The 26,380-nt window shown below is 53.2% G+C and overlaps 2 protein-coding genes across 8 annotated transcripts in view; both read right to left on the bottom strand.

Annotated features, from left to right (window-relative positions):
- Positions 1 to 23,674, bottom strand: part of RADIL (Rap associating with DIL domain) — a 60,141-nt gene extending 36,467 nt beyond the window's left edge. For 2 of the 7 annotated variants that reach the window (XM_081552695.1, XM_081552696.1), the window contains exons 1-3: positions 23,334 to 23,467; positions 21,844 to 22,564; positions 18,739 to 19,337 (exon numbers count right to left, since the gene is read on the bottom strand). In XM_081552695.1, the coding sequence (XP_081408821.1) occupies positions 18,739 to 19,337; positions 21,844 to 21,857 (613 nt within the window). In that variant the 5' untranslated portion in view covers positions 21,858 to 22,564; positions 23,334 to 23,467. Of the gene's footprint in view, positions 1 to 18,738; positions 19,338 to 21,755; positions 22,565 to 23,333 lie in introns of those variants that run through there. The other 5 variants (XM_081552697.1, XM_081552694.1, XM_081552700.1 and 2 more) reach the window with 4 other exon arrangements.
- PAPOLB (poly(A) polymerase beta) lies at positions 6,476 to 10,173 on the bottom strand. Its single transcript, XM_081552706.1, has one exon. It carries the CDS (start codon positions 8,627 to 8,629, stop codon positions 6,701 to 6,703), a length of 1,929 nt encoding a protein of 642 aa, XP_081408832.1. The 5' UTR covers positions 8,630 to 10,173; the 3' UTR covers positions 6,476 to 6,700.
- Positions 23,675 to 26,380: the final 2,706 nt, after the last annotated feature.

The raw sequence follows: 26,380 nt of genomic DNA on the forward strand, positions 1-26,380 counted from the left end.
AGGAAGCAACAGTTAGAACTGGACATGGAACAACAGACTGGTTCCAAATAGGAAAAGGAGTATGTCAACGCTGTATATTGTCACCCTGCTTATTTAACTTATATGCAGAGTACATCATGAGAAACGCTGGGCTGGAGGAAGCAGAAGCTGGAATCAAGATTGCCAGGAGAAATATCAATAACCTCAGATATGCGGATGACATCACCCTTATGGCAGAGAGTGAAGAAGAACTAAAGAGCCTCTTGATGAAAGTGAAAGAGGAGAGTGAAAAAGTTGGCTTAAAACTCAACATTCAGAAAACTAAGATCATGGCATCTGGTCCCATCACTTCATGGGAAATAGATGGGGAAACAGTGGATACTTTATTTTGGGGGGCTCCAAAATCACTGCAGATGGTGATTGCAGCCATGAAATTAAAAAACGCTTACTCCTCGGAAGGAAAGTTATGACCAACCTAGATAGCATATTTAAAAGCGGAGACATTACTTTGCCAACAAAGGTCCGTCTGGTCAAGGCTATGGTTTTTCCAGTGTCATGTATGGATGTGAGAGTTGGACGGTGAATAAAGCCAAGTGCAGAAGAATTGATGCTTTTGAACTGTGGTGTTGGAGAAGACTCTTGAGAGTCCCTTGGACTGCAAGGAGATCCAACCAGTCCATCCTAGAGGAGATCAGTCCTGGGTGTTCATTGGAAGGGCTGATGTTGAAGCTGAAACTCCAATACTTTGGCCACCTCATGCGAAGTGACTCATTGGAAAAGACCCTGATGCTGGGAAGGATTGGGGGCAGGAGGAGAAGGGGACAACAGAGGATGAGATGGCTGGATGGCATCACCGACTCTATGGGCATGGGTTTGGGTAGACTCCGGGAGTTGGTGATGGACAGGGAGGCCTGGCGTGCTGCGGTTCACGGGGTCACAGAGAGTCTGCTGTGACCGAGAGACAAACACACAGGGCCCGCTAAGTTCCAGCCGCGAAAGACGAGGGCACGTCACCTTCCAGGACAGGGTCTGCAGGGACACCTTCCCCTCCCCGCTTCCTTCTTCCTGCCTTCAATGAAGATGTGGCAGCAGGGGCCCTGCTGTCACCCTGCACCTGGAGGTGACCCTGGGGCTGGAAGGCACGAACTGCAAGGGGGGGGCTGGCCCAGTAGAAGCTGGGGTCCCTGGGGACCAGGAAAGCCTCCCCACTGGCCCTGAACTGACTCCCTCTGGACGTGAAAGAGAATCTCCCTGTACTGGGCTCAGTCATTGTCAACCGGTCAAATGCAACGCCTATCTGATGAAGGCGAGTCTAAGACACCCCTCTGGAGGCGGCCCTGGGGCACAGCGGGTGGCCCACCGGACTTCGGGAGATGACAGCACCTTGGTGCCGGCTTCTCAATCACAGATGACATCACACACACAGAAGCATTTACAACGTGGACTCATGATACAACCAACAGCATCTCCTCCCCCACCCAACCTGCGAGAAGAGGAAGGCTCCCCTCCCGACCCTCCGGCCCCAGCTATTCTGGACTCTGGTCCACTTTCCCTGGCTTCTCCCTTAGACTGACACTCCACAGTTGTGCCAGATGACACTGCCCTACTTTGCTTTCCTTTAAACCCAGTACAGAATGGCCGCACCGCGCGCCTTCCCATGCACTTCTTTTCCCCTCGGCGTTATGAGATGCACCTACTATTATCCAGACACATGAGGCTTGGGTCCACACTATTTACTGCATGAATACACCGCTCGCCCTCCACTCCGCGCTATGGAGATGTGGGTTTTTTCGGGCTTCAGGCTATTACAAAATGCTGCTGTTTCACTCTCCTACTCATCTCCTGGGGACCACGGGGCAGTCTCTCTAGGGAAGTGCTTCCTGACGTGGCACATGTGGGAACCGATAACATCCACGTGGCATGTGGGAGGTAAGCTAGAGGGGTTGGGGGGTCTGCACAGGCTGCAGCGGTGGCCCAGACTCTAGCCACCTCGACAGAGGAGGGAGCAGTCAGATGGGGGGGCACCAGAGCCCCACGAGCAGGGTGGAGCCCTGTGGGCACGTCGGCCACATTAGCAGACCCTAGCAGACACCCCCACATCTCCTAAAGGGACCAGTCGGCATGCCATCCCCTCGGCGTCACATCAGCGTGCCCCCCTCCTTGCCAAACCTCAATACTGTCAGACTTCATTTTTGTTTAAAAAACAAGAAAAGAAAAAAACAGCTCTGTGGTCTTAATTCCCCTTTTCCTCACCACTAACAAGACGCAGCATCCTTTCACTTTTCCTGTCCACTCTTATTTCCTCTTCTGTGAATACCTAAGCATCTCTCTTGCCAGTTTATCAGGTTGCTTCATCTTTTCAGAGACCTTCTCCCCCCATTGTTAACATCTCCTAGATTGTGACTGTCTTATGTATTATGAAACCTCCGTGCTTACAGCCTGCTTTCCACTTTTCACTGTTCATCACTTGATAGAATAAGAGATTCTGTCAGTCTCTTTGTGACTTCAGCTCTTTTGTATCTCTTTGGGAAATGTTTCTCTGTGCTGCTTATTATTCATTCCCAACTTAACTCTTTTGCAGTCAGAGAACTCGTTCTATGCATCAGGTTATTTACAGTACGTTGAGTTTTACTTTCTGCTTGAACATGAGGGTTTGTGTGTGTGTTTACATGCCCAGTGTTTGACAATAAAATGCATCTTCTAATTGTTGAGGTTCTATAACAAACGTCCAATAGACTAGAGATAACAAATGCCGGTGGGGAGAATGGGTGACAATTCCAGCCTGGCCATCTGTTGACATACACACTGTCCAGGGCTTCCTTAAAGGGCAGAGTTCAGTAGCTGAGACAGAGACTATAGAGCCTCACAGAACTGAAAATACTTCCTGGCTGGCCCTTCATGGGCTTCCCTGGTGGCTCAGTGGTAAAGAATCCGTCTGCAACGCAGGAGACGCAGGAGACTCTGGTTTGATCCCTGGCTGGCAAAAACCCCCTGCAAGAGGAAACGGCTACCCACTCCAGTATTCTTGCCGAAAAAATCCCATGGACAGAGGAGCCTGGTGGGCTGCAGTCCCTGGAGTCATAGAGTCAGACATGACCGAGCACCATACCACCACCACCTCGCCCTTTACAAAAACGTTTGCCAACCCCTCTTGTTGTGTTCAAAATTATTTCCTTTTTGCCTGCTTAACATCAACCAATGAAAAGAGCTGTGTAAAAATCTCCTGTGACAATGACTCTTCTGACAGGGTGCTAACCTTTGTTTACGTTGAGGCCATTTTATTAGATCCGAACACTAAGCCGTCCTCTTTCCTGCTGCATTTCCTCTCTTCTCACTGATGCACTGGCCCCTTTTGCCCCTGGTAATTATTTTCACTTTGAAATGTCTGGATGACATGGTTCCTCTAACAGCTTTTTGTTGGCCTTTTTCCCACTCTCCTACGTCTTACATTCTGGGTGTGCCGCTCGTAAACAAGACAGCAAGCAGCTGGACTCAGTTTTTCCACAGACTCCAACAGTCTCCGTGTTGCAGTCAGGATGTTTAGTCCACTAACTACATACCCAGTGACAGACACACTTGGGTTTCATCGCCACCATCTTAGACGGCGTCTTCCTCCTGCACCTTTCTCTGTGCTTCCCGCCTGCTTCCCCCCCTCGTGCCTGACTTCCTCTGATACACGTGTGCTGGGCAGCTCTGCTGGCGTGCGGGCTCTTTGTTCCCTGACCAAGGACGGAACCCTTGCCTCCCTGCCGTAGAAGTGCTGAGGTTTAACCACTGGGTCACCAGGGAAGTCCCCTACCCTCTTTTGAATTAGGAATTTTTTAACTCTATTTTTAACCATTTTCCCCCAAAACAAAGTGGTTTATTGCTTCCAGAACAAAGTAAGATGCTCTCAGAAATTTTTTTTAGCAAAGAAAATTCTTTTGGAACTTTAAGACTTCTCTAAAACGCTATTTTTGTCAGCTGCAATACAGAAAACTCTCCAGAGGCTACTGCCAGGGCTGGAAGGTGCAGTTCACAACCCTGGGTTCCCGAGTCGCCCCCAGCTGCAGCCCCCTGTTCAGAAGCAGGGCCTGCGCTTGTCAGTGCCCTCCCTCTCCCGCCGCCTGGGGCGCTCCTCTGCCAGCACCCACCCCAGCTCATCCTCACCACCACCAGCCCCCTCCCCGCCTCAGCATCCTGTACAGGAGCCTGGGGAGGGGGCAGGCAGGGGCCAAGCTGCTTTTGGTCAGGCTGCCTGGGGGGGCGCAGGGGCCAAGCTGCTTTTGGTCAGGCTGGCTCAGAAGGAAAGCCAGAGGCCACGTGCCCACCGCTGTCGCTTAAGGCCCCAGTCTGGTTATGGGGTCAGCACGCTTGAAATGAAGCGTTAACCTTTTCAGGATTCTCCCTAACACTGTAACATGAACTCTAGACTTCAAATAAAGTGGAAAGGTTCATCAGTGTCTCTCCGTGCCGGAACACCGTGAGAACAGCTGAACTGTCATCCTCAGGTTTCAACCTCTCTGCTTGCTGCTTTCTCGTTTATTTTTATTGTTTTTTTTTTTTAATGGAGAAATACATCATCTCTTTTCAAAATAGTGCTTGAAAAATACAAGGAGTACAGATACTATAAAACAAAGTAAACTCCAGTCATGAGATACTACGCACACCGTATGAAAAAATAGTCCGATATTCAGGTAATGAATACTAGAATTAAAAAGCTCCAACTTTCCAGCTTGGAAAAACAAGTACAATTACACGAAACATTTAATAAACTAATTTTCCCCCAATGTGTGAACAAAACGACAGGACTAAATTTGTGCCTTGCAATTCCAACGACACAATAGCTATTCAAAATACACAGGTACTGTACACACGTCACCTGATTTTATTGCAGCAGAAGGGGAGAGGACCATACAGGTAGCAGAACACCATGTACTAGGCGTCAGGAAGTCATGGTGAACAGAGCCTCAATTACTGCACAGCCCACAACGGAAACGACTATAATCCAACTTTGAGGAAATTATTCAAAAGGACGGGGAGAGTTTAAGAAGCTGCAGTTTGAGATGAAAAATGCACGTGTGGTATAAAGGAACACTGCCAGGGGATGGGAAGAGTCAGAACCAGGCAGTATGGAAAACCTGTCAGGTCTGCTGTGTCCAGAATAAGACTAAGTTTTCATTCATCTACAAGTGCAGGCATTCCTGTTTTTCAACATGAATGTTCTGCGGCTTAATTATGAGCAGTCTTTTTTTTTTAAAGAAAGGAATTTCGAATCTTTTGCAGGATAAACAAGAGTAGAAAGCTGACCAGATGTCAAGTGCCTGCTCGAAACTTTTATGTTTCTACACATAAATCTCACTAACGAATTTTAGTAAGTCACTTACAAATAAAAATTGATTGAAAATTCTAGAGAAAATGCTTTTGCTTACACGTTTAAATTAGAAATTACCTTTACCATAAGCAGGTATTCTGTGGAGTATACGCGTCTTCTCTTATGTGGAGACTGAACAGCCATCCAAGATGGAGAACATGCTTCACAGGAATTACTTTTAGTAAAACTTCACTGAAATACTAGCCAGGTGGCCATGGGACTGTTGGTGTCACATCATGGTTAAGAACTCACTAGCATACTGAGTTTTCTGTGAAACGATATACAAGCAACCTTGTGCACACAAGCAAAGAGAAGGCAGTGGGGGTGGGGGACACAAAGTTTTTCCTTGTTTTAAGACAAATGATTAAGGGTAAGAGAATATGGAGCTCTGTTAGCTCAATACAGTATCTGCTGTCTGATCGCTGACTGTATGCACCCTGAAACAGCTCTACAGAAAAAACCGGTGTCTCCTTTCTTGATCCTGTCCCATCAAAGCCAAACACTTACTAATTACTGTTCCAATGCCAAGTGCATAGCCTAAGAGTTGATATTTCATTTGAAAGGGTTACCTCACAGGACTGAGCCAGGTGGACTTGATGCCTTTTCTGAAGTACAGTACAGCACTCACCACATAATGGGAACCCACCTGAAGATTAATAATGAAGAACACCCTTCAGGAAAAAACTGAAATTCATCAAGCTGAAAAATCTAAAATTAGGTCTACTTTCTAATAAAAAATATACATAAAGTGCATCATCAGCATAAGGAATTCTGATACTAGTTTGTATTGCAAACTTCCCCCAACAATGCATCCAACATAATCCCATCCAGATGTCAGTCATGGGTACAAATACAGCTGGAGGGGTTTTTTCCTCACTTTTTCCGCCTCAAGGGCAGGAGTCCTTTGAAATAGTGTCAACTGTGGCTAACACGTAAGTAACCTGACACATTAGTAACAGTACTTCTAGCTTCACGTACTATCCTGGACTTCTGATCAGGATTAGCCCATAAGAGCAATCACCAAATACACCTAATAAACCTCTATCTGGAAGCGTATCTAATCTGGTACCCTTCATCCTCCTCCATTAGCACGTGAAGACAGCAGGCTGAGGTGGCAGATATGGTTTACGGACCCTCAAGCTGTTTTTCTCAGTTCAATCTGTTTTATTGAACTCTTGATAACAGGAATAGGATCTGCAGGGAGAGCAGGGGTACTGGGAAGGTCTGCAGTGGATGTTCCCCGTGAGGCCAACAGAAGCTGCTGTCTGAACAGTTATCAATCGAGGTCACGCTGGTCTCTCTATGAGAACATTCCTCTTCCGTTTTGGTTGCCTTGGTCCTTTCTTCTTGGTGACACGACAATGTCCTCTAGACTCCTACAATAGGATTCGCTATGCTTGTTGCTGTGCTCCCTGAAGGCCTGGGTGGATGGCTGACCAGCCGTGTTGAGGAAACGACTCTGGTGACCATGGGCTTCGGAGCTGGAGGAACAGCTGGCTGTGGAGCAGTCTGAGGGATGCTTTCGCTGGACGCGCCCCCTGGGCTGTCGCTGGGATTTGCTTGCTGCGAGGAAACTTCAGGAAACTGTGCGCCGGTCACAGATGTTGCCATTGCAGCTAGGGTAGGACTGTTTCCGCCTTGAGTGCTGCCAGTCACTGGGCCAGTCTTCGAAGCAGCAGGAAGCGATGACACAGGCATGCTGTTCTCGCTGTCGACAGACAAGTCAAGGATGCCATCATCCAAGGCCGTCAATCTGACACCCTCTGTCGAAAGTGTTTTCTTTTTCTGAAGCACATGATTAGGCAGTAGTTGATGAAGTTCCTTTCTTTTCAAATGCATTGCAGCAATTTTCATGTCCATCTCAAACATTTTACTATTTATCGCTTGCCTATACACAGTGTCTGTGAAAGACTGGATATCATAGGTGAGGTCAATACTGAGAACTTCAGAGTTTTCTGGCTTTTTTAACACTAACCCAATCACCCACATCGTGCGAAATTCTTCCTTATCAGGACTCTCCTTGGGTGCTGGAAATGACTGAGGATTCACATGAGCCAGTGTAATAAATTCATTCTTCTCCAAGCTTCCGACCAGGATTCGGATTTTTGATTCCACCAAGCCCACCCACTCTAGATGTTGTTTCTCTGTTGGTGCACTTGCCAGAAGCACAATATAATGCTTGTACTTCTGGAAGAAGCTGGGCGCTTCAAAAAGTTTGGACCACTCTGCCTTACTCAGCAAAATCTCATGTGTGATAGCAAGCCCTTGCTTAAATTCCTCAATCATGACCATCCGTGTTGAAACAGACACGTTGTACGTGGAGTTCTGCTGTGGGTATGCTGGTGTGATTATGGGCATGAGATGGTACCTATCACTGGGATTTACTCTCGGGTCCCAGACAGGCAAATTCAGATTCCGTTCTTCTGGCTCTTTCAGTAGCACTGGATTCGGCCATTCCCACTCAGAAAACACCAAGAAAAATTTACGGACAAGAGTTGATGCTATGGCATTTGGATAAAGCTGGCAAGTTCTTGCTACTAGCATCGCCCAGGAAACACCACCAAGGAAACCTAGTATATTGGAATAAATATTGTGGCATTTGGCCCACAGCTTGATGGCTCTCAGAGTTAATCTGAAGTTGTCAATGTTTGGTACTAGATGTAAAATCTCATCAGTTACCCGGCAACCATTAAGGCTTCTTATGCATCTTATATCTAAATTTTTAAGCAGACTGTCATCTCTTAGGTCCAAATCTTCAGGAATGGTCTGCAGTGCTAATCTTGCAAACAAAATATCAATCTCTATCCCATCGAAACACAGTTTGATAACTGGTACAAATGCCTCCTCAACAGCCCTTAAATCCTTTACTTCTTCATGTAGTTTCAATTTATCATAGAAGGAGGTGAAAAAGTCGCTTCGATCAACGTGTCTCGGTGCCACGCACAACGCATCGATATCTGCACCTTTCGTATGCACCCCTAACCTGTAAGAACCAAATGTAAAGATTTTCCCTCCAACATTTTCAATTACAGCTTGTGGAAGACTCTTGCTTTCACTGATTTCTCGTATCCATTCCTTTACCAGATTATTTAATTTCTCCAAAATTAAAATCCTGCGCTGCAGTTCCTCTTCCTCTTCAAAAACCCCGAAGGGCTTCAGAGTTTCAATTAATTTCTGGGTAAGTATGCAGTCAGTCTCCCTGGGGGGTGCTAAACTGATGGGGGAAGAGATGCCGTGGTGCTTGGGCGGCGGCGGGGTCCGCTGTGGTCCCAGGGTGGTCACCGGAAACGGCATCATCTCTAGCGCTGGCCCCGCCACGCCTCGTCCCCCGCCACCGCGACCTCCGTGGCCGCCGCCCGGGTCATGATCCGCTGAGGCGGGAGGGGCGGGGCTCCTACCAGCCCAGGTCCGACCCGCTCCCGCTCTGCTCCCGCCGCTTCAAGCGCCTGTCCGCGGTCCCCTCGGCCCCAACATGGCGCCGGGGCCCTGGCCGCTGCGTTCTAGAACGCCCACGCACGCCACGCCGCGCGCCACGCACGCCACGCGCCACACCTGCCACGGCGCATGCGCGCGCGCAGACCCTCATGGGGGCTGTAGTTCCGGGGGCTCCGCCCCGGCGTCTGGCCGGTCAGGGCGGGCAGAGGGGCGCCCCGGCTCCGGCCGTGTCAAAGCCGGGTGGGACGTTTGCCCAGACCTACCGTCCATCTGCTCGCTCGCCATTTCCTCCTCACGGGTCTCCGTCCCCTCCCGCGGCACCTTCAGGGGGCCTCTGCCCTCAGGCCCGTCCTTGAGGACCCCTGCACAGCGGGGTCCGTTGTGGGGGAGCGGCCCTGTCGCGTCCCCCGTGGTCAGCTGCCTGGGTGGCAGGGCAGCCGCGACCGCAGCACCCGGTTCTCGGTCCTGTCCTGTCCAGCTCCGAAGGTCCCGTCTGCCGACCTCCGGTTTCTGCGGCTCCCGGTGCGGAGTCTGCAGCCCGCTAGCCTGCTGCTCGCCGTCCTTGTCTTTGTGACAGCTGTAAAAATCCGCCTGAAGTGCCCTGCGGCATCGCCCCCAGGGAGCAAGGGGGCGAACCTCTTCATCTCACGCGGCAAACGCCGCGTCCGGAATCCGAAGACTGGTGCTCGCCGAGTCACGCTCCCGGGTGACTCTCGGGCACGTCCGTGGAGTATGTCCTCCCTGCATTCTCTTGACCCTCTTCGTGTGGACACGTGACAGACCTTCCCACCAGCTCGCCGTGACTCTCAGCCCATGCTTCTGTCTGCATGATGCCGGCTCTGCCTTGTTCTCTAGTTCTCTTCGGTCGTCTTTAGTCTGCTGCTTAAGCCATCACCGAAGTGTCCCTTTACCAACTAGCATTTTTATTACTAAAAGCATCTTTTTCTTTTCCAAATCCTCCCTGCCTTTTGGGATGACATTCTGTTCTTTCCTGTTTTCTTTCTACCTTTTATTTCATCAAATATTTTAAACCTACTTACTCAATCTTTTATAACCAATGGTTCCAGTTCCCAGGTTCTTGACAATTTCATTCTACAGTTTTCTACTGACTCATTTTAAGTAGCATCACTTCATGTGTCTCCGTTAGTTGGGGTTGTGAGCTCATCTCTGGCCAGATTTGGGAGGCCTCTGTGGAAGGATGTCCTTCCAAAGAGTACTTTGTTCTGTCCAATGTCCTGGTACATCATCAAATTATGTACAATGTAATTTCTTATCCACATCATTTGAATAGTTTAATTCTGAACTCCAAACATGTGAGAGAAAGGGTGATTTTCAATTCCAGGAAAGAGTATTTAGTTTTTCCCACCCAGAGCCCAGGTCAAGAGAGATAACTCTTTGTCATCTCCTTTTACCAGGTAGCAAATTCTTCCTATTCTATCTTTTCATTGAGTGTGTCCACCTTTATGCTGCTGCTGCTGCTAAGTCGCATCAGTCGTGTCTGACTCTGTGCGACCCCATAGACGGCAGCCCACCAGGCTCCTCTGTCCGTGGGATTTTCCAGGTAAGAGTACTGGAGTGGGTCGCCATTGCCCTCTCCAGTCCACCTTTATGGTTTCCAAATATATATGAGGTCTCAGTTCCAACTCCCTACATCTTTCTTGGACAGCTATTAAACTTAAGTTTCTTGGTTACAAAGACTGGCAAATACCTGCAAGGCAATTGTAGCTTCATAATCAGTTCAGATTCTAAGGTCTTCATTTTGTCATTTTTCTTCACCTCTAGGGATTCCTTTATTTTGGGAGGTTCTCAGCTATGCATCTAAAAGGAGAATTGTTACAGTTCATCCAGCACTTCCAGGTACTTTATACAGAAAGATCTTCCAGGCTAATTAATTCCACATATTGCCAGAATATAAGCACCACTTTCTCAACCTATTTCAACATGGTATGTGTGCTAAACATTCCAGCAACATAGCTAGCAATAGGACCTTTAGTGACCTCCATGTTGCTTAATACAATGGCTTCAATGGTCTGCACCTTTTTTGACCTACAGTAGACTCACACTGGCCTCCACGGCATCACACACTGTGTTGTCTTGTACATCTCTGGTCTCCCCTCAGTCTAATTTGCTCCTTCATTACTTTTCCTCTAAAGTCTGGAGCTCTTCCAGTTTCCTTGTTAAGCCCTTGACTCTTCTCACTGTATATGTATTTATCACCTGGGTCATCTATCAATTTTCACAGCTGGCTGCTGCTGCTGCTGCTGCTGCTGCTAAGTCACTTCAGTCGTGTCCGACTCTGTGCGACCCCACAGACGGCAGCCCGCCAGGCTCCTCCATCCCTGGGATTCTCCAGGCAAGAATACTGGAGTGGGTTGCCATTTCCTTCTCCAGTGCATGAAAGGGAAAAGTGAAAGTGAAGTTGCTCAGTCGTGTCCGACTCTTAGCGACCCCATGGACTGTAGCCTACCAGGCTCCTCCGTCCATGGGACTTTCCAGACAAGAGTACTGGAGTGGGGTGCCATTTCACAGCTTAAGTATCACCTATTAACAGCTTAAGTTTTTATAACCTGCTCTCCTCTGAGCTCCAGATCCACATCATCTGACTTCCTTCCTGACACCTCCACTTGGATCTCTCAAACTGGACACAGTCTAAAGAGAACTCTACTCTTCCCTCTATAATCTGTTTCTCTCTGGGAAGTCACCACTTTGGTAAATGGCACCTCCATCTACTCAGCTGTTCTTATCAGAAATCTGGGCGTCATTCCTGACACCTCTTTCTCATCTTTGACGTCCAGTTCATTTACAAATATTGATGATTCTACCTCCAGAATATATTTGGGATTCATCAGCTTCTACCTGCTTTTTCATAACTCTAGTCCAAGCTACCATCAACTTTCACCTAGACTCCTACAATAAATTAATTAATCTATTACTGACTTTTCAAAGTATTCTCTACCCAGTAGCCACATCGGTCTTGAACGCCTTCAGTGGCCTCCCAGTAAGCTTCGTCTAAAATCCAAAATCCCTAACAACCCCTACCATCTCTCCAGCTTCACCTCTCACAACTTCCCCCACCCTCCGGCTGCCTTGCCTTTTGGTAACTCACATTTGTTTCATTCTCTCACATATTAAAAAGCATAGACATCATTTTGCCAACAAAGGTCTGTATGGTCAAAGCTATAATTTTTCCAGTAGTCATGTATGGATGTAAGAGTTGGACCATAAAGAAGGCTGAGTGTCAAAGAATTGACATTTTCAAACCGCGGTGCTGAAAAACACTCTTGAGAGACCGTTGGACAGCAAGGAGATCAAACCAGCCAATCCTAAAGGAAATCAACCCCTAGTATTCATTGGAAGGACTGATGTTGACGCTCCAATACTTTGGCCACCTGATGTGAACAGTGAACTCATTGGAAAAGACCCTGATGCTGGGAAAGATTGAAGGTAGGAGAAGAGGGTGACAGAGGATGAGATGGTTGAATGGTGTCACTGACTCAACTCCGGGAGATAGTGAAGGACAGGGAAGCCTGGCGTGCTGCAGTCTGTGGGGTCGCAAAGACTGAGACACGACTGAGTGAGTGAACACCAGCAACAGCTCAGCCCTGGGTCTCTGCACAGCGCTGTTCTCGCCGCCCCTGGGTCTCTGCGCAGCACAGAACATCCCTAACCTCCCTGCTAAATTAGCACCTATACTCTTCTTTTATAGCGCATAGAATTTGTAATTCTATGTTTTTCAAATCATCTTTTATTTCCCACTGTAGAACCTTAGCTCCATGAGAACATGATCTGTTTGTTAACTGCTGTATATCCAGTACCTAGTCAAGTACCTAACATAGTAGTACTCAACAAATATTTGCTGACAAATGAATGAATGAGCACAACAAAGAAAATTCTGTCAGGACTTCCCTCAGTCCAGTGGCTAAGACTCCGCACTCCTAATGCAGGGGGCCTGGATTTGATCCCCGGTCAGGGAACTGGATCCCACATGCCACATCTAAGAGTTCGCATGCCATGACTAAAGATGCCACTGCTGCAACTAAGACCTGGCACAGCCAAATAAGTATTTGAAAAAGAACATTCCTTCACCTTCAAATCACTGGCTAATCAATATCCAGAAGGTCCATCTCTTGAGTTTCGTTTAGGCCGAGGGACAGTTTCAAAGTTACACTCTGACTCAGGAAAATCATCTCACGACTCAGTTCACAGCTGCTCCCGCCCACCGGTCCAGGGCATCTCTCTGGCTGCATGACTCCAGCACCCTGTCACCCTGCAGCACCTTCTGATTTTAACCTGTTTCCGGGAAGATTTCCATGGGGTGGGGGCTCATACTCAAAACTTGAGGATACGGAACGGCTGTACAAGAAAGCAGGCAACCTGTCTGCAGAAGCTGCTGTCCCACAGGAATCCAGAAGCGCCATTCCCTCGTGGGGACCCCCAGGGAGCTTGGCACAGGCCCTGGAGAGGGTCACCGTGCCACGGTCTGTAGCGGGAAGAATCAGATGCAACCTAAGTGCCCATGATTAGGAGAATGGATCCTGGAGTACAAAAGCAAGTGGTGGAAACCATGCCTCAAGCAAAAGCAGTGCCTCAAAAAAGAGCTGGATTTACACGCAGCACCATGGGTAGATCTAAATCTTGTATCTTATCACACATTACCTAGTATATAATGTCTGCAAGTGGAAAGAAAGCTTAAACTTCAATACAGTCAAATTTATCTGCCTTTCCCCCACAGTTTGTGTCCTATAAAGAATTGATGCTTTTGAACTGTGGTGATGGACAAGACTCTTGAGAGTCCCTTGGAATGCAAAGAGATCCAACCAGTCCATCCTAAAGGAAATCAGTCCTGAATATTCATTGGAAGGACTGATGCTGAAGCTCCAATACTTTGGCCACCTGATGCAAAGAACTGACTTATTGGAAAAGCCCCTGATGCTGGAAAAGACTGAAGGTGGGAGAAGGGGACGACAGAGGATGAGATGGTTGGATGGCATCACCGACACAATGGACATGAGTTAGAGTAAGCTCCGGGAGTTGGTGATGGACAGGGAGGCCCGGCGTGCTCCAATCCATGGGGTCGCAAAGAGTTGGACATGACTGAGCAACTGAACTGAACTGAAGCCTTATTTATGAAACCTTTCTTTTAGCTCTATAACTTTATCTCTGATTTGTGGGTTTTTAAAGTATTTGGAGTTAGGATGCAACTTTACTTTTCTTTCCCTGCATCGTCCCCATCTGTACTTTAGCCAATTCCTCATATGTTTTGTGTCTTTCAAACATTCTACACCAGTTCTGATCTCCCCCTGTGTCTTCTGTGTTAAGTGCTGAGCCTTCAAAGGCTCCTTACATAACGTGGCCCAAAGTCTCCGGGGGGGCGGGGGGGGGAAGGTGCTGCCAGCCAGGCCCCAGGTGGGCACCATCCAGCTCGGGGGACAGGGCTTCTAGGCTTCCTTCCAACACCCTGCCTCTATATGAAACTAAAGGCTGTAATTTTTTTTTTTTTAATCTAAGCAGTGAATTGAAGGATGAAACTGGTTTGTTAGCAGCTAACCATTCAACTTTATGTTCTCTTTGAATTAAAAATCCTCAAGAATAGACTTCCCTCGAGGTACGATGGATAAGAATCCACCTGCCAACGCAGGGGACATGTGTCTGATCCTCAGTCTGGGAAGATACCACACTCCTCGGAGCAACTAACCGGTGCACCTCAACTACCCAGCCCGCACTCTAGAGCCCAAGAGCCGCAACTCCTGAGCCTGAGATCCTGAAGCCCGTGTGCCCTGGAGCCTGTGCTCTGCAACAAGAAGCGACCGCAGTGAGAAGCCCAACAGAGTAGCCCCCTTCGACACAACTAGAGAAAAGCCCACACACAACGACAAAGACCCAGCACAGCCAAAAATAAATAGTAAAAATCCTCAAAAACGTCTTTTAGGTTCAATTTTGTAGTTTTAGACTGATGGGGAAAGATGGGCATTGTCATGCTTTTACCCAACCACGTAAACTAAAGGTTTCCCACAATGACTATCGCTGAGAACAGGCTCAAAGGGAGTCTCATTCAAGACTCAAGAGGCAGCTCCTCTTCAATGAGAGAAAAGAATCCAGACCACCTCCTCCATCCTGAGAAGTGTTATGAAACATCCGATTCGTGGCAGGAGGAGAAAAGGTCAAAAGAAAACAGCGCCGAGAAGCTGGGGGACGCAGGACAGAATTCACAGCACACAGTCAGCAGCTGACACAGCAGCGGCCTCGCCAGATGCCTGGACCCCCCGGTTTCGTCGGGGCTCAGGCCTGTCCACCCCCTCCGTGGAGAAAACCAGTCCCAGCCCTGCAGCCTGGGGTGCGCCCTGAAGCCCAGACCTACAGAGGAGCTTGCCCTTCTAATTTGCATCAACCCTTAAACAGGCACTTAACGAGCACCTGCTGTATGCAGACCACACAGACACCGCAGGGCGATGGGGACAAGCCCAGGGCTGATGCAGAGATGTCCCTGCAGAGAGACCCTCACGACATGGCAGCTTTAGAAACCTCCTCAGCTTGCCTCCCTCCGAACAGGGCGCCCACAGCCCAGGAGGCCCTGCCTCCCAGACAGGAACAAGGCCAGGCAGGCCACAAGGAAGACACCCCAGCCCCTCAGGCGGGGGGCCAGTGCCCACCGGGACCCGGCTTCGGGTGCCCGCAGGAGGCGCAGGTGCAGCCGGCAGGCTGAGTTCCTGCCTCGTCCAGGCCACCGGGTCCAAACCAGTGGTTCCCACTCCCGGGCAAACTTGCCCTCTGGCCACTCAGCCAGGCCCAGAGACATCTGTGGTTGTCATGACTGGGGAGCGAGGCTGAGACAAAGCTAAGCGTCCTACCCGGCCCAGGGCGGCCCCCACAGCCAAGACCTGCTGGTCCGGAGTGCCCCGGGGCTGCAGGTGAGAACCCAGTTCACAAGCTCGTCTCCGATCCGGGACACAAATAAACCCCACGCTCTTGCCTTCCCTCACCACTGACGAAAACCACATGGCCCGCACCCCTCCCTGGGGTCGGCAGAAGTGACTGCCGCCTTTATCCAGGGGACAGGCCCAGAGCCCTCTCCGCGGGGCACGAGCCCTGGATGCCAGCCTCTGGGAACAGGCGGAAGTGGCTCTGGCCCCCGCCCGCGCCACACGGAGCTGCCATCCTCTGGAAATCGTGGGCAGGCTAGCAGCTGGGAAAAGGCAGTATTTATGGAAAACACACGCCAGCACTGCCTGAGCACACGCCACGGGCGCGTAATCACAGCCGGACGGTCCCGGAGAGCCAAGTGGATTCTCCCTCCAGCACTCTCGGACAGCCCCTTCCTCCACCTGGCCAGGCGGGGCGTCCCGGTCACCCGAGGGTGCCTTGGGGGGCTCCTGGAGCCTCCCAGCCCGAGCCTCCAGGATGCACGAGGGGGCTTTTAACCTGAAACCAGCACAACCAATGAGCCCCAGTGCATCCACACAGGCGTCCTTCTGACATGAGGACAACGTGGGAATAACCACTATCGCTGTGACTGTTCAGTAACCTGAAATCTAGGGAGGCGGGTGCTTATTCACATCCACACACACGTGCACATGCATGCACACATGTCCACACGCATGCACACAAGTCCACACAAGCGGTCCATTCCTCTCGCACCCTTCTCTCAACGAGGTGGACCGTCCACTCCCAGGGGGTAGAGACACCGTCACCCATCCTCAGGGAAGGAGGAAGGGAATCAGGTGTCTGGGTGCCCACCGCAGCCCACACCACCTCACAGCCTCTCAGCAACACTTGGGTCGCTCAGGGAGCCAACAGCATCTCGGGGCTCATCACGGGCCACCTAGGAGGTGGGGCGCCCCGTTCTCTGGAGACGCAGGTGTTAGGAACAGGGGCAGAAGCCACCAGGGAAGAGCAGCCAGAGGGGCTCATTGACCCCCCGCCCGACAGTGACACCTTCAGTCTCTCTGCACTCCCCACCATCGCGAGGAGGTAGGGGGCCCCGGACCCTGGGGTGCACTAGGAGGTGAGGGACATCTGTGGATCCAGGGGCTGCAGCAGATTCTTTACACAGGGGAACAGTGCAGAGTGTGAGTTCACATGTGCGAGCACGTGCACACAGCTGTGTATCACCAGGATCCCCAGACACCTGACACAAAGGTCCCGGGCTCTGGTGAAGCTCTGCCGCCCGTGACCCGTGGAGCAGGGCTGGACGGGGTGGGCCTGCCTGCAGAGTCCTCGGCTCTGCGGCGCGGTCACTGGTGGGGGGACACTCCAGCCAGGAGGCAAAGGGCACTCAGGCCACACCCGAGTCGGAGGCTGGCCAGAAAGGCCGACTCCCTGGGGCCCAGGAAGCCTGCTCCAGGCAGGTAACACAACCCGCTTCCAGCCTGGAGAAGTGGGTCAGTGAGACCCCACCCAGGTCAAGAGAGTCCTTCTCTGAAAACCACCACCCAGTTGAATAGGCTGTGCGCCTTCTCCTGCCTCAACAGTGTAAAAGGAAAGGGTCAAAATAGGATCGGGGAACAGGAGGCAAAACCCTGCACCCCCACATGGCGGCCGGCCCCGTGGTCGCCCTGCTCCCCCTCCGCTCAAGTGGTCACCCCCGTGACACAGAGCGGCCCCCCAGGGCCCCCCCGGGACCCGCAGCAGCGGCGGGGCCGGCCCAGCCCCCATGCTCTCTGCTCTCGGTCTGGCAGAGGAAACGCTGGGCAGGACGGTGACCACGAGCTGAACACCCACCCCTGCACCCATGTGACGTGACGCGGCCCCTTCCAGGCCTCCTAGAGCGAGGCGGGCGAGGAGCCGGGGCCTCGGGAGCAGCACGGCCGGGCCGGCACCGAGTCCACAGCCTGCGGCCAGGCCTGGTCCGAGAATTAGAAACAACAACATTGAAATTAACACAACACTGAAATCAACTGTACTTCGATAAAATTAAACTTTTTAAAAAACAATAAAAGAACAACCTAGTAACAGCAGTTACTTGTTGGGCAGCTTGTCATTCCCCCAGGTGCCTGCAACTCCGCAGAGCATCAGTGATGAAACCCCTGGCCCGCAGAGAACTAACCAGTCAGTCAGTCACCGTCGGGAGCGCTGCACACTCTCTTGCACCCTGGGGCCCCTGCGAAGCAAGCACCCCACCTCCAGATCACACGACTGAGGCCAGAAGCGGTAGCGGGGTCCGCTGCCGCCCACCACCACCCGTGGCAGCCCTGGAGCTGGCACCACAGCCCCGGGGCATCCATTCGCCTGCCATACCCTGGTCCCCACACCCTGAGCGTGCAAGGCAGGCTTCGCACCACAGCAGGACCGGAGCACACAAGCATTCGAGACACCCGGAGCAAAACACAAGCCGTCAGCAAGGGCTCAAGCCCCCCAAGCCTGCGGTACCAAGTGATGGGTCTCCTGAGGCCACCGAATGACCTCTGCTCTGAGCCATGTGAGACCACTCCATTTGCTCACATAAAGCCACCATTTTCATAAGAAACAAAGGAGAAGTCAAATACTACCCGAGATACGTTTAAGAGTCTTTTGGCATTCGAAAAAACATATTTTTTATGGCGCTTACTATTAAGATAACCAGCTTCTTTCCACCAAGTGAATAAAAGCCAGACACAAAGCAGCGGCCAGCCTGCAGGCCCCAGAAGCTGCGGCCCCTCAGGGGCTCGGGCACCCCAGCGAGCCCCCGGCAGTAACGACCCCTCCGGGCCGGCCCCGAGCTCCGGCACGCTCCCTGGGGCACCGCAGCTGAGACCCCTTACTCCATCAGTGCACATCCCTCTGCCCCTGAGAGTCCCCAGGAGCCTCAGAGCTGGGGGGCTTTCTGTACCACATCTGCCGCCTGCGCTGGCCGAGGTCCTCCCTGCCCCACGACACCGCGAGGTGGCGCCCGCCGTGTGGACAGGCCACAGCGCCAGGACAGCGGCCTTCCGTCTGTCCCCCTCCAGACGCCCCGCCTCCCCGCGCCCCCCGAACCCCCACCTTTGCCACCTCACCTGCCGTCATGGTGTCCACGTCCTTGGCAGCCAGCTCCTCCACCTCCGACCTCTTCCTCAGCTCAAACCTCCGGGACAAGCCTTCTCGGGGCTTCCATAACTCCTGGATTAGGAGGGGCTTCTCGTTGTCACCGAACACCCGGAAGCCCTGGGCCTGCCACGGGTGCCCGCAGCCGCCGGCCTGGCCCACCACGTCGCACAGCACGTACTGGGCGGCGCGCTCGGGGCTCAGCGCATAGCGCTCCAGGGCCTCCCTCACCAGCTCCCGGGCGCTGGATGTGCCAGTGGCCAGGACGCTCTTGTAGTGGGTGCCCGAGCACACGCTGTCCCCAAACACCTTCAGGACCCCGGGGGCCGAGAGCTGCGTGGACAGCTCAGCGGGGTCGTCACCGGCGCCCAGGCCCGAGCAGGGGGCGTCCAGGTCGCGGTACTTGTAACTCAGGGTCCGGGACAGCACGCTGGACAGTAGCTGGCCCTGCCGCTTCAGCTTGCTCTTGGCGGGCGGGGACATGATGAAGTGGGTCCCATAGAACATGGTGGGCCCGTCTTCACCGACGAGCACCCAGGGCTCCGGCCAGCGGCAGGGAAGAGGCCGCGTCCTGGGAGAAAACAAAAGGCAGGTGAGCACCGACCAGCAGGAGCCCACGAGGCTCGGGAGAACTTCAACAGACTGGACGGCCGCCCAGGGCCCGCCGCCCCAGCAGAAGCCGCGGACACGGCACCTTGGAAGACTCAAACAGGGAGGATACGGCTGAAGCCAGTGGGACCGCAGGGGACAGAGCAGGTCCGGAGCAGCTGGGGTTCCCTTCAAGGAAAGCCGTCACCAGGAAGCTCTGTGAGATCACCCAAGGGCAGACAAGAGATGCCCAGAGCCAGGGCGGAGTCCAGCGCAGCTCCCCTAAACTCCACCTGCCCCACCGCACTGCCTGTGCTCCGGGAGACTCAGTGCACACGGCAACACAGCCAGCCAACAGGCAGAGTCAGCCACACGGGCCGAGCGGACAGCCACTCGCAGTCAGCACACAAGCCCCCGACCCGCCGCTCCGGGCGGACCAGTTCTGGTTTGGAGGAGCCACTTCCCGGGACAGCAGCACCCGAATGGACACATGACCACAACGGACACAAAAGGGCTCTTCCAGAAGCAGCGGAGGCACGGCTGGAATGCCAGTGTCCACCCACGGCGTCCAGCCTGGCGCGCGGGCCCTGGCCAGGCCAGAGGGGCCATCTTGCTGAGGAAATCAGAACACAGCGCTGAGACGCCTAGGAGTGTCATAAAGTCACGACTCTCATGCGCTTGGGGCCCGAGAGGCCTAGGGTTCCAGAGAGCGGGCTCCTCGGGCCCTCCCCCCACAAGCTCCGGGCGGGCAGAGGGGAAGGATGTCCTCCTCCACAGAAACTCCGGCCTCAGGACCACTTGGGGAGCCTGAACACCTCCAGCTCCCGACTCTGCACCCCCTCCAGGCAGGCAGACCAGAGAGAACAGGTCCACTTTCTAGAAGGCTCTGGAAACACAGGCCAGGCCCTGGTGAGAGCAGCTCTGGGCACCGGCCCGTGACCAGCGTCAGCATTGGCCTCCGCCGCGGCCATCGCCTCAGCCCTGACTCACAGGCACTGGGAGGGGGAAGGGGACCGCCCCGGGCGGGAGAGGTGACTCGAGAGCCCCCCGAAGACGAGGACCCACGCCCACACCGCGGGACCCAAACAGGGCGAGGCACCCGGCCGGGACACCCACATCGAACCACGTTCTTCCCAGCTGGCTGGCCCCTGGGCCTCGGTCACGGCCTGTGAGGTCATCACCCCCGACCCCAGGGCTGTGGGAACCAAGGCTGAGTAGCAGACCTGCCCTTCCATTCCTCCAGAACCATCCTCAGAGGATCTTGAACTCTTCAAAATGCTCCTAACAACGTCACACCCCAAAGACTGGGTTCCGAACGCTAACGTGTGTCCACCGGGTGGGCTGGGGCCTCCTGCGCTGACCATCTGCTGCTCACACTCACCACCGCAGAGCCCTGCGCCATGAACCAGCTTTCTGAAGCCCGAACCTGCTGAAAACAGCCAGGTGTCCTCAGCAGAGGAGCACACGAGGTCTCCGTCCTCCCTGAGGAAGGTGCACCAGCCTCCCCGTCAGAGGCCGCGGAGCCCAGAGCTGGCTTGGCTCCCCCTCTCGGACCCATCCGAAGCCCTGACTGAACCTACCACCGAAGTGTTTCCGATGGGCCTCATGTGACAAGCACACAGCTTTGGTTCGCACACCACATGAGTGCCTTCAAACAACCGCGCCTCCTGAGAGTCACACCACCCACCCCAGAAATTTCCAACTCGGGCCTCTGGCCACCACCCGTTCTCGGCGGACCTGACCCTCCACAGACGCATGCCTCACCTGGAGCCCAGCTCCCACAGTCCTGACCCAGCCCCACGGTCCGCCAGGGATGTCTGGCAGGGAGACCTCTGTGTTCGGAGATGATGTCCGAGTGTAAGAGTAAATACAATGCTGCAAATGGCAGAAGCCGTGTCTCAGCAGAAGGCCAACTCACAGAAAAGTCAGGAAGTAATAAATGCGGGGATTTAAAAGGCCCCAGATACAACCGAGGCCTTCCCAGGTGGCTCAGTGGTAAAGAACCCACCTGCCAATGCAAGAGACACGCGTTCGATCCCTGGGTCGGGAAGATCCCCTGGAGGGAAAGGCCACCCACTCCAGTATTCCTGCCTGGAGAATCCCACGGACAGAGGGGCCTGGCGGGCCACAGTCCACGGGGTCACAGAGAGCCAGACACGACTGAGCGACTGAGCAGAACAGATACAACAAAGAAGTAAAAAGCTCTTTGCACCAGGGGGTGCATCTTTACAGGTTCTGTAAAGTTCTAAAGCTTACATGATTCTGCTTTAATTAAAAACAGAAAATCACAAACACATAGCTGCTATGTGTAGAGTCGTGGAGGGGAGCCCCCCCCCCTCTGGGGCAAAGTTAGCAACATCAACAAAAAAGGGGCAGAAAAACGTAGGAGACACTGACTCACTCCCTTCCAGCAACTGCTTCTTAAGCCCCAAGAAGTCCCAGTAAACACAGACCCTGATGGACTGGATCCATTTTATCAGGAGACTCGCCTCTTCACGGTCATTCCCTCTGTGGCCACCTTCAGGGAGGAACCACTGAGCGTGGCCACTTGCTCACACGCGCCCTTCCCCCACCATCACACAGAGAATGCAGAGTACAGCCTGTTTGTCAAAATGGGATGCGTGAGTTTTTGCAAAGGGCAAGAGGCGTGCAGGAGTTTCCTACGGAGCGGAGCACGCCCAGGGTAACCAGATCTGTGTTTTTGGAAGCGTGACCGGCCTTTTCCTCTTCTGCTCAGTCCCCTCCTCTTTCACACAAAAACTTGGGGAAACAGGGGCCCAAGGTTGCAGGTTGCCTGCTGTTGCTTCTCCTGGAGAATGTTTTTCTCTTGTTCTCAAGAAGAGAGTCCAATTTCTGATGAAAACAAGCTCGAGTCACAGCAGCGAGTGAGGTCAGTGTGGGGCTGACTGAATGGGTGGAGGGACATGGCCGTTCCAACACTGCAATGTGGGATCCATTAGCATTTCCACCAGGACAGGAAAGGAAGAGGGTGGATTCACAGGCTCTGTCTGATTCCGACCAGCCATAAATCCTACATTGACAGCTCCGGCCAGAGCCACACTTTTAAAGATGAAAATAATCTAATCAGATTTAATTCCGATGTGCTAGCCTCCTGAGAGGGGTCTGACTTTTTCTGTCTGTGGGATTAAGGGCTGTCTCCTCTCTCCAGCATACTCCAGAGGCATCGGAGCTAATGGAAGACACCTGTAACTAACCAGAGACACCTGTAATCAGGGCTGGAAAATTCTTTCCAGCAATTCACATTAATCAAACACTTGACCAGGTGCTGGGAGCCCGGGTGTCTGGGTCTGCAGCCCCGCCCCGGCCCCACCCACTGGCTCCGAAATGGGAAATAATCCTATTTCTTCGGCAGGGGTCCCCAGGAGCCCCAGCCCTGCGTGTTTTCTTAAGAGGCACTATTTTGTCGAGGGGCTAGAAATGGTACAGAAATAGCTGGGAGACAATGCTTTCAGCTGGCACACGAGCGGGGAACGTGCTACTGTGTGACTAGGAAAACCAGAATAGGCTGTGGGCGTGGGGGGTGGGGTTGTGGACCAGACCCTGGAGAGGAGGGTGACGGACCCCATGCCCACCTGCAGCCCCCCCTCCCACGGGGGCCGCCAGAGAGACTGAAGCTCGGGGGACCCCACGGTTGGGGGGACTGGACTCGGAGGGCTGCAGGGTGCGGTGGCCACAGCTGACCTCCTGGAACCCTCGGGCCAGGCCGCCCTCACCCCCTGCAGCTGCCCTGCGGGACCCGCCCCCCGAGACAGCGCCCGGGCCCCCCGAGAGCCGCCTGTTTCCACGACAACCGGACAAGCCTGACCTGGGCGGCCCGAGAGACGCCTCGTGCGGGCCCAGCCACCCCGGCGCGCGCCCCTCGCCCCGGGGCCTCGCCGCCCAGCCAGCCTCCGCACCCCGGAGACCCGGACGCCACGGAGCGACCCCCGCCGCCGCTCCTCGCGCACCCCTCACTCACCTCCAACGCAGCCCGCCGCCGCCGCCGCGTTCCCGCGCGGCTCCCACCCCCGCCGTTGGCCCGAGCCCGTGTCCCGGACCCGCGCATGGCGCGACGCCTCCTGCCGGCCGCCCAACGGACGGGGTCGGGGCCCTGTGGGCGGGGCCTCGAGGGGCGTGGCCGGCGGCGGGAAGACGGGAGCGCGAGCTCCTCCTGCGGCCAACCCGAGAGACGGAGCGGGCCTCGGGAAGGGGCGGGGCCTCCGAAGGACCAGCCGCTGGCCCAACGGACGCGGGTGAGACCTCGAGGGGCGGGGCTCCCGCGAGTGGGCGGGGCGACGTGAGATGGGCTGGGCCTCGGGTCCTCCCGCGGCCACCCAATGAAGGCACACGAGGCCTGGAATGGGCGGGGCTTCGAAGGAGGGGTGGAGCCGATGGGGGCGTGCCGGGCTCCGGCACCACGTGCCGACCAATTAATAGGCACGGACGTGCCTCGAAGGCAGAGGCGGGCGGGGCTGGCTGCAGAGAAGCGGGGGCTGGGCAGCGAACCTCTATCTTCGGCTCAAGGGCCCTATGCAGAAGCCGGGCCAGTGCTAAGCTCTGAGGCCAAGTGCTGGCCTCAGGCTGGGCTGGGGGCGGGGGCTGGCAAACTATTTCGTCCCCACCTTCTAGTCCCTAGGCGGATAAGGCCAAGGCAAAGAGGAAGCTGGGTTAAGACAAGCGCTGACAGAAAGCGCTTATGGCGGTACATAGCCGTTTCTCTGATATATGAACATCCAAAACACGGAAAGAGGACAAGGGTGGCAGGTTCCATCTCTCATACAATCTGTCCTCCACCTAGCAGCCGGAGTCTTAAGTGGCAAATCAGATCATGGCTCTCTTCTGCTTAAAACGATGCAAAACGGGGTCGGGTCAGCTCCAGGGCTCTGGCCCAACCGCCCTCCTCGAGTAACTTGTTTTAAAAGAAGCTCGTGTCCTTAGAGCTCACTTTGGCACAAGTCCTCTGGCTGGGGTTTCACCTTGGAGAAAGGCTTCTCACAGACAGCTCTCTTTGTACCGCCCTTCTCTCGGTCTAGACCTGGGGGATTTATGTGGCCTCCGGATAAAAACATGCAGAATTCTGACCCTGGGAGCGAATCTTTTTGGTGACAGCTATTGGGACAAAAAGGGTTTCCCTGGTGGCTCAGACAGTAAAGAATCTGCCTGCAACGCAGGAGACCCAGGTTTTATCCCTGGGTCGTGAAGATCCACTGGAGAAGGAAATGGCAACCCATTCTAGTATTTTTGCCTGGAGAATTCCATGGAGGAGCCTGGCAGGCTACAGTTCCATGGGGTCACAAAGAGTCGGACAAGACCAAGTGACTAACACTTTCACTTTTTCACTGAGGTATAAAGTTTCATGGTCATGACCCCAAATTTGCTAGGGAGAGACTGGGGAGAAGGGAACAGAAATTTATTGACCACCTACTGTGTGCCTGACCCCATGCCAGGGGCTTTGTGTTGGTCCTCTCATCTAAAGCTCACATCAACTCTTGTGAGGCAGATGCTGTTACACCCAGAGAAGTCAAACAGCTAGAAGCAGATCCAGGAACTGAGGCCAGGACTGTGTGATTAAATAATATCCTCGGCAGGACTCCACATATACCTGCACAGCCTCCCCCACTCTGACCCCAAAGAGGCAAATGTCAGCACTGGAAGGAGAGCCTGGGTTTAAACCTGTGTTTTCCTCCTAAGGCATTCCTCACCATTGTCCTGTCCCAAGGCCTACCCTTCCCCTCACCCCTCTTCAGCAGGGTGGTGGGGGGCAGACTCCCACCTGTGAGCCAAATCTGAGCTGCTGTTTTTTTGTAAATAACATTATATTGGAACACAGCCACACCCCTTTGTTTATATATTGTCTAAAACTGCTTTCATGTAGCAGAGACTTTTCAGACCCCAAAGCCTAAAATATTTACTATAGGGCCCTTTACTGAAAAACCCAGGATCTAGTAATGCCAACTATTTGTTATTACTTAGCGTCCCTGGTGGCTTGGATGGTAAAGAAGCCCAAGGGATCGCAAAGAGCTGGACGTGACTGAGCAACACACACACCTTTCACATCTCTGTCTTTGCTCAATCCATCCGCTCTGCCTTGGTACGCCTTTCCCAGTTGTAGTACTCTGCTCAGGTGGCCATGATGAAATAACACAGACCGGGGGGCTTAAACAATGGAGATTTATTTTCTCACAGTTCTGGAGGCTGGAAGTCCGAGATCAAGGTGCCAGCAGAGGGGATTTCTTCTGAGGCTGCTCCCCTTGGCTTGCAGACAGCCCGCTTCTCCCTGTGTCCTCACGTCCTTCCGCAGCCTTTCCTATTTGTCTGGGTCCTAATCTCCTCTTATAAAGACACCAGTCAGGTTGGATTAGGGCCCACCCTAATGACCTCATTTTCATTTAATCACTTCTTTAAAGGCCCATCTCCAAATACAGTCACATTCTGAGATGCTGGGGGTTAGAGCTTCAACATATGGATCTTTTTTTAATTTTTAAAATGTATTTACTTGTGGCTGCACTGGGTCTTTGCTGCCCTTGGGCAGGCTTTCTCTAGTTGTGTGAGCAGGAGTTACTCTCTAGTTGGGGTGTGCAGGCTTCCCGTCGCGGTGGCTTCTCTTGTTGCGGTGTGCGGAATCTTCCGGGACCAAGGATCAATCCACACACGCAAGCGGATTCTTAACCACTGGGCCACCAGGGAAGTCCTCAACGTGTGGACTTGAAAGGAACACAATTCAGTTCCTCACAGTCTTCATCATCTGGCTAATGTCGACTCATCCTTTAAGACTCAGACTGGGTGTTACTTATGGAGTTGCTTCCCTCCACAGTGGTCCCCGGTGAGTCACACTTGCTGGTTTCACACCCCAGTGCAGTCCCCTCTCAGGTTGAAACAGAACGGAACTGTGGAAACAGTAAGATGTTGCCAAAGCGACAGTGCGACTTCCGGGGCTAGATTATAAAAGATGTGGCTTCCGCCCTTGCTCTCTCCAGGATCATTCCCTCTGGAGGAAGAACATTCAAGCAACCCTGAAGGGGTCCA

This window comes from Giraffa tippelskirchi, chromosome 13, assembly GCF_054371585.1.
Source record: "Giraffa tippelskirchi isolate mGirTip1 chromosome 13, T2T-mGirTip1v1.2.pri, whole genome shotgun sequence".
In the NCBI taxonomy this organism is placed as follows: domain Eukaryota; kingdom Metazoa; phylum Chordata; class Mammalia; order Artiodactyla; family Giraffidae; genus Giraffa; species Giraffa tippelskirchi.

Excerpts from the sequence above, each read along its gene's own strand:
- PAPOLB (XM_081552706.1), bottom strand. The coding sequence starts at position 8,629 with ATGATGCCGTTTCCGGTGACCACCCTGGGACCACAGCGGACCCCGCCG.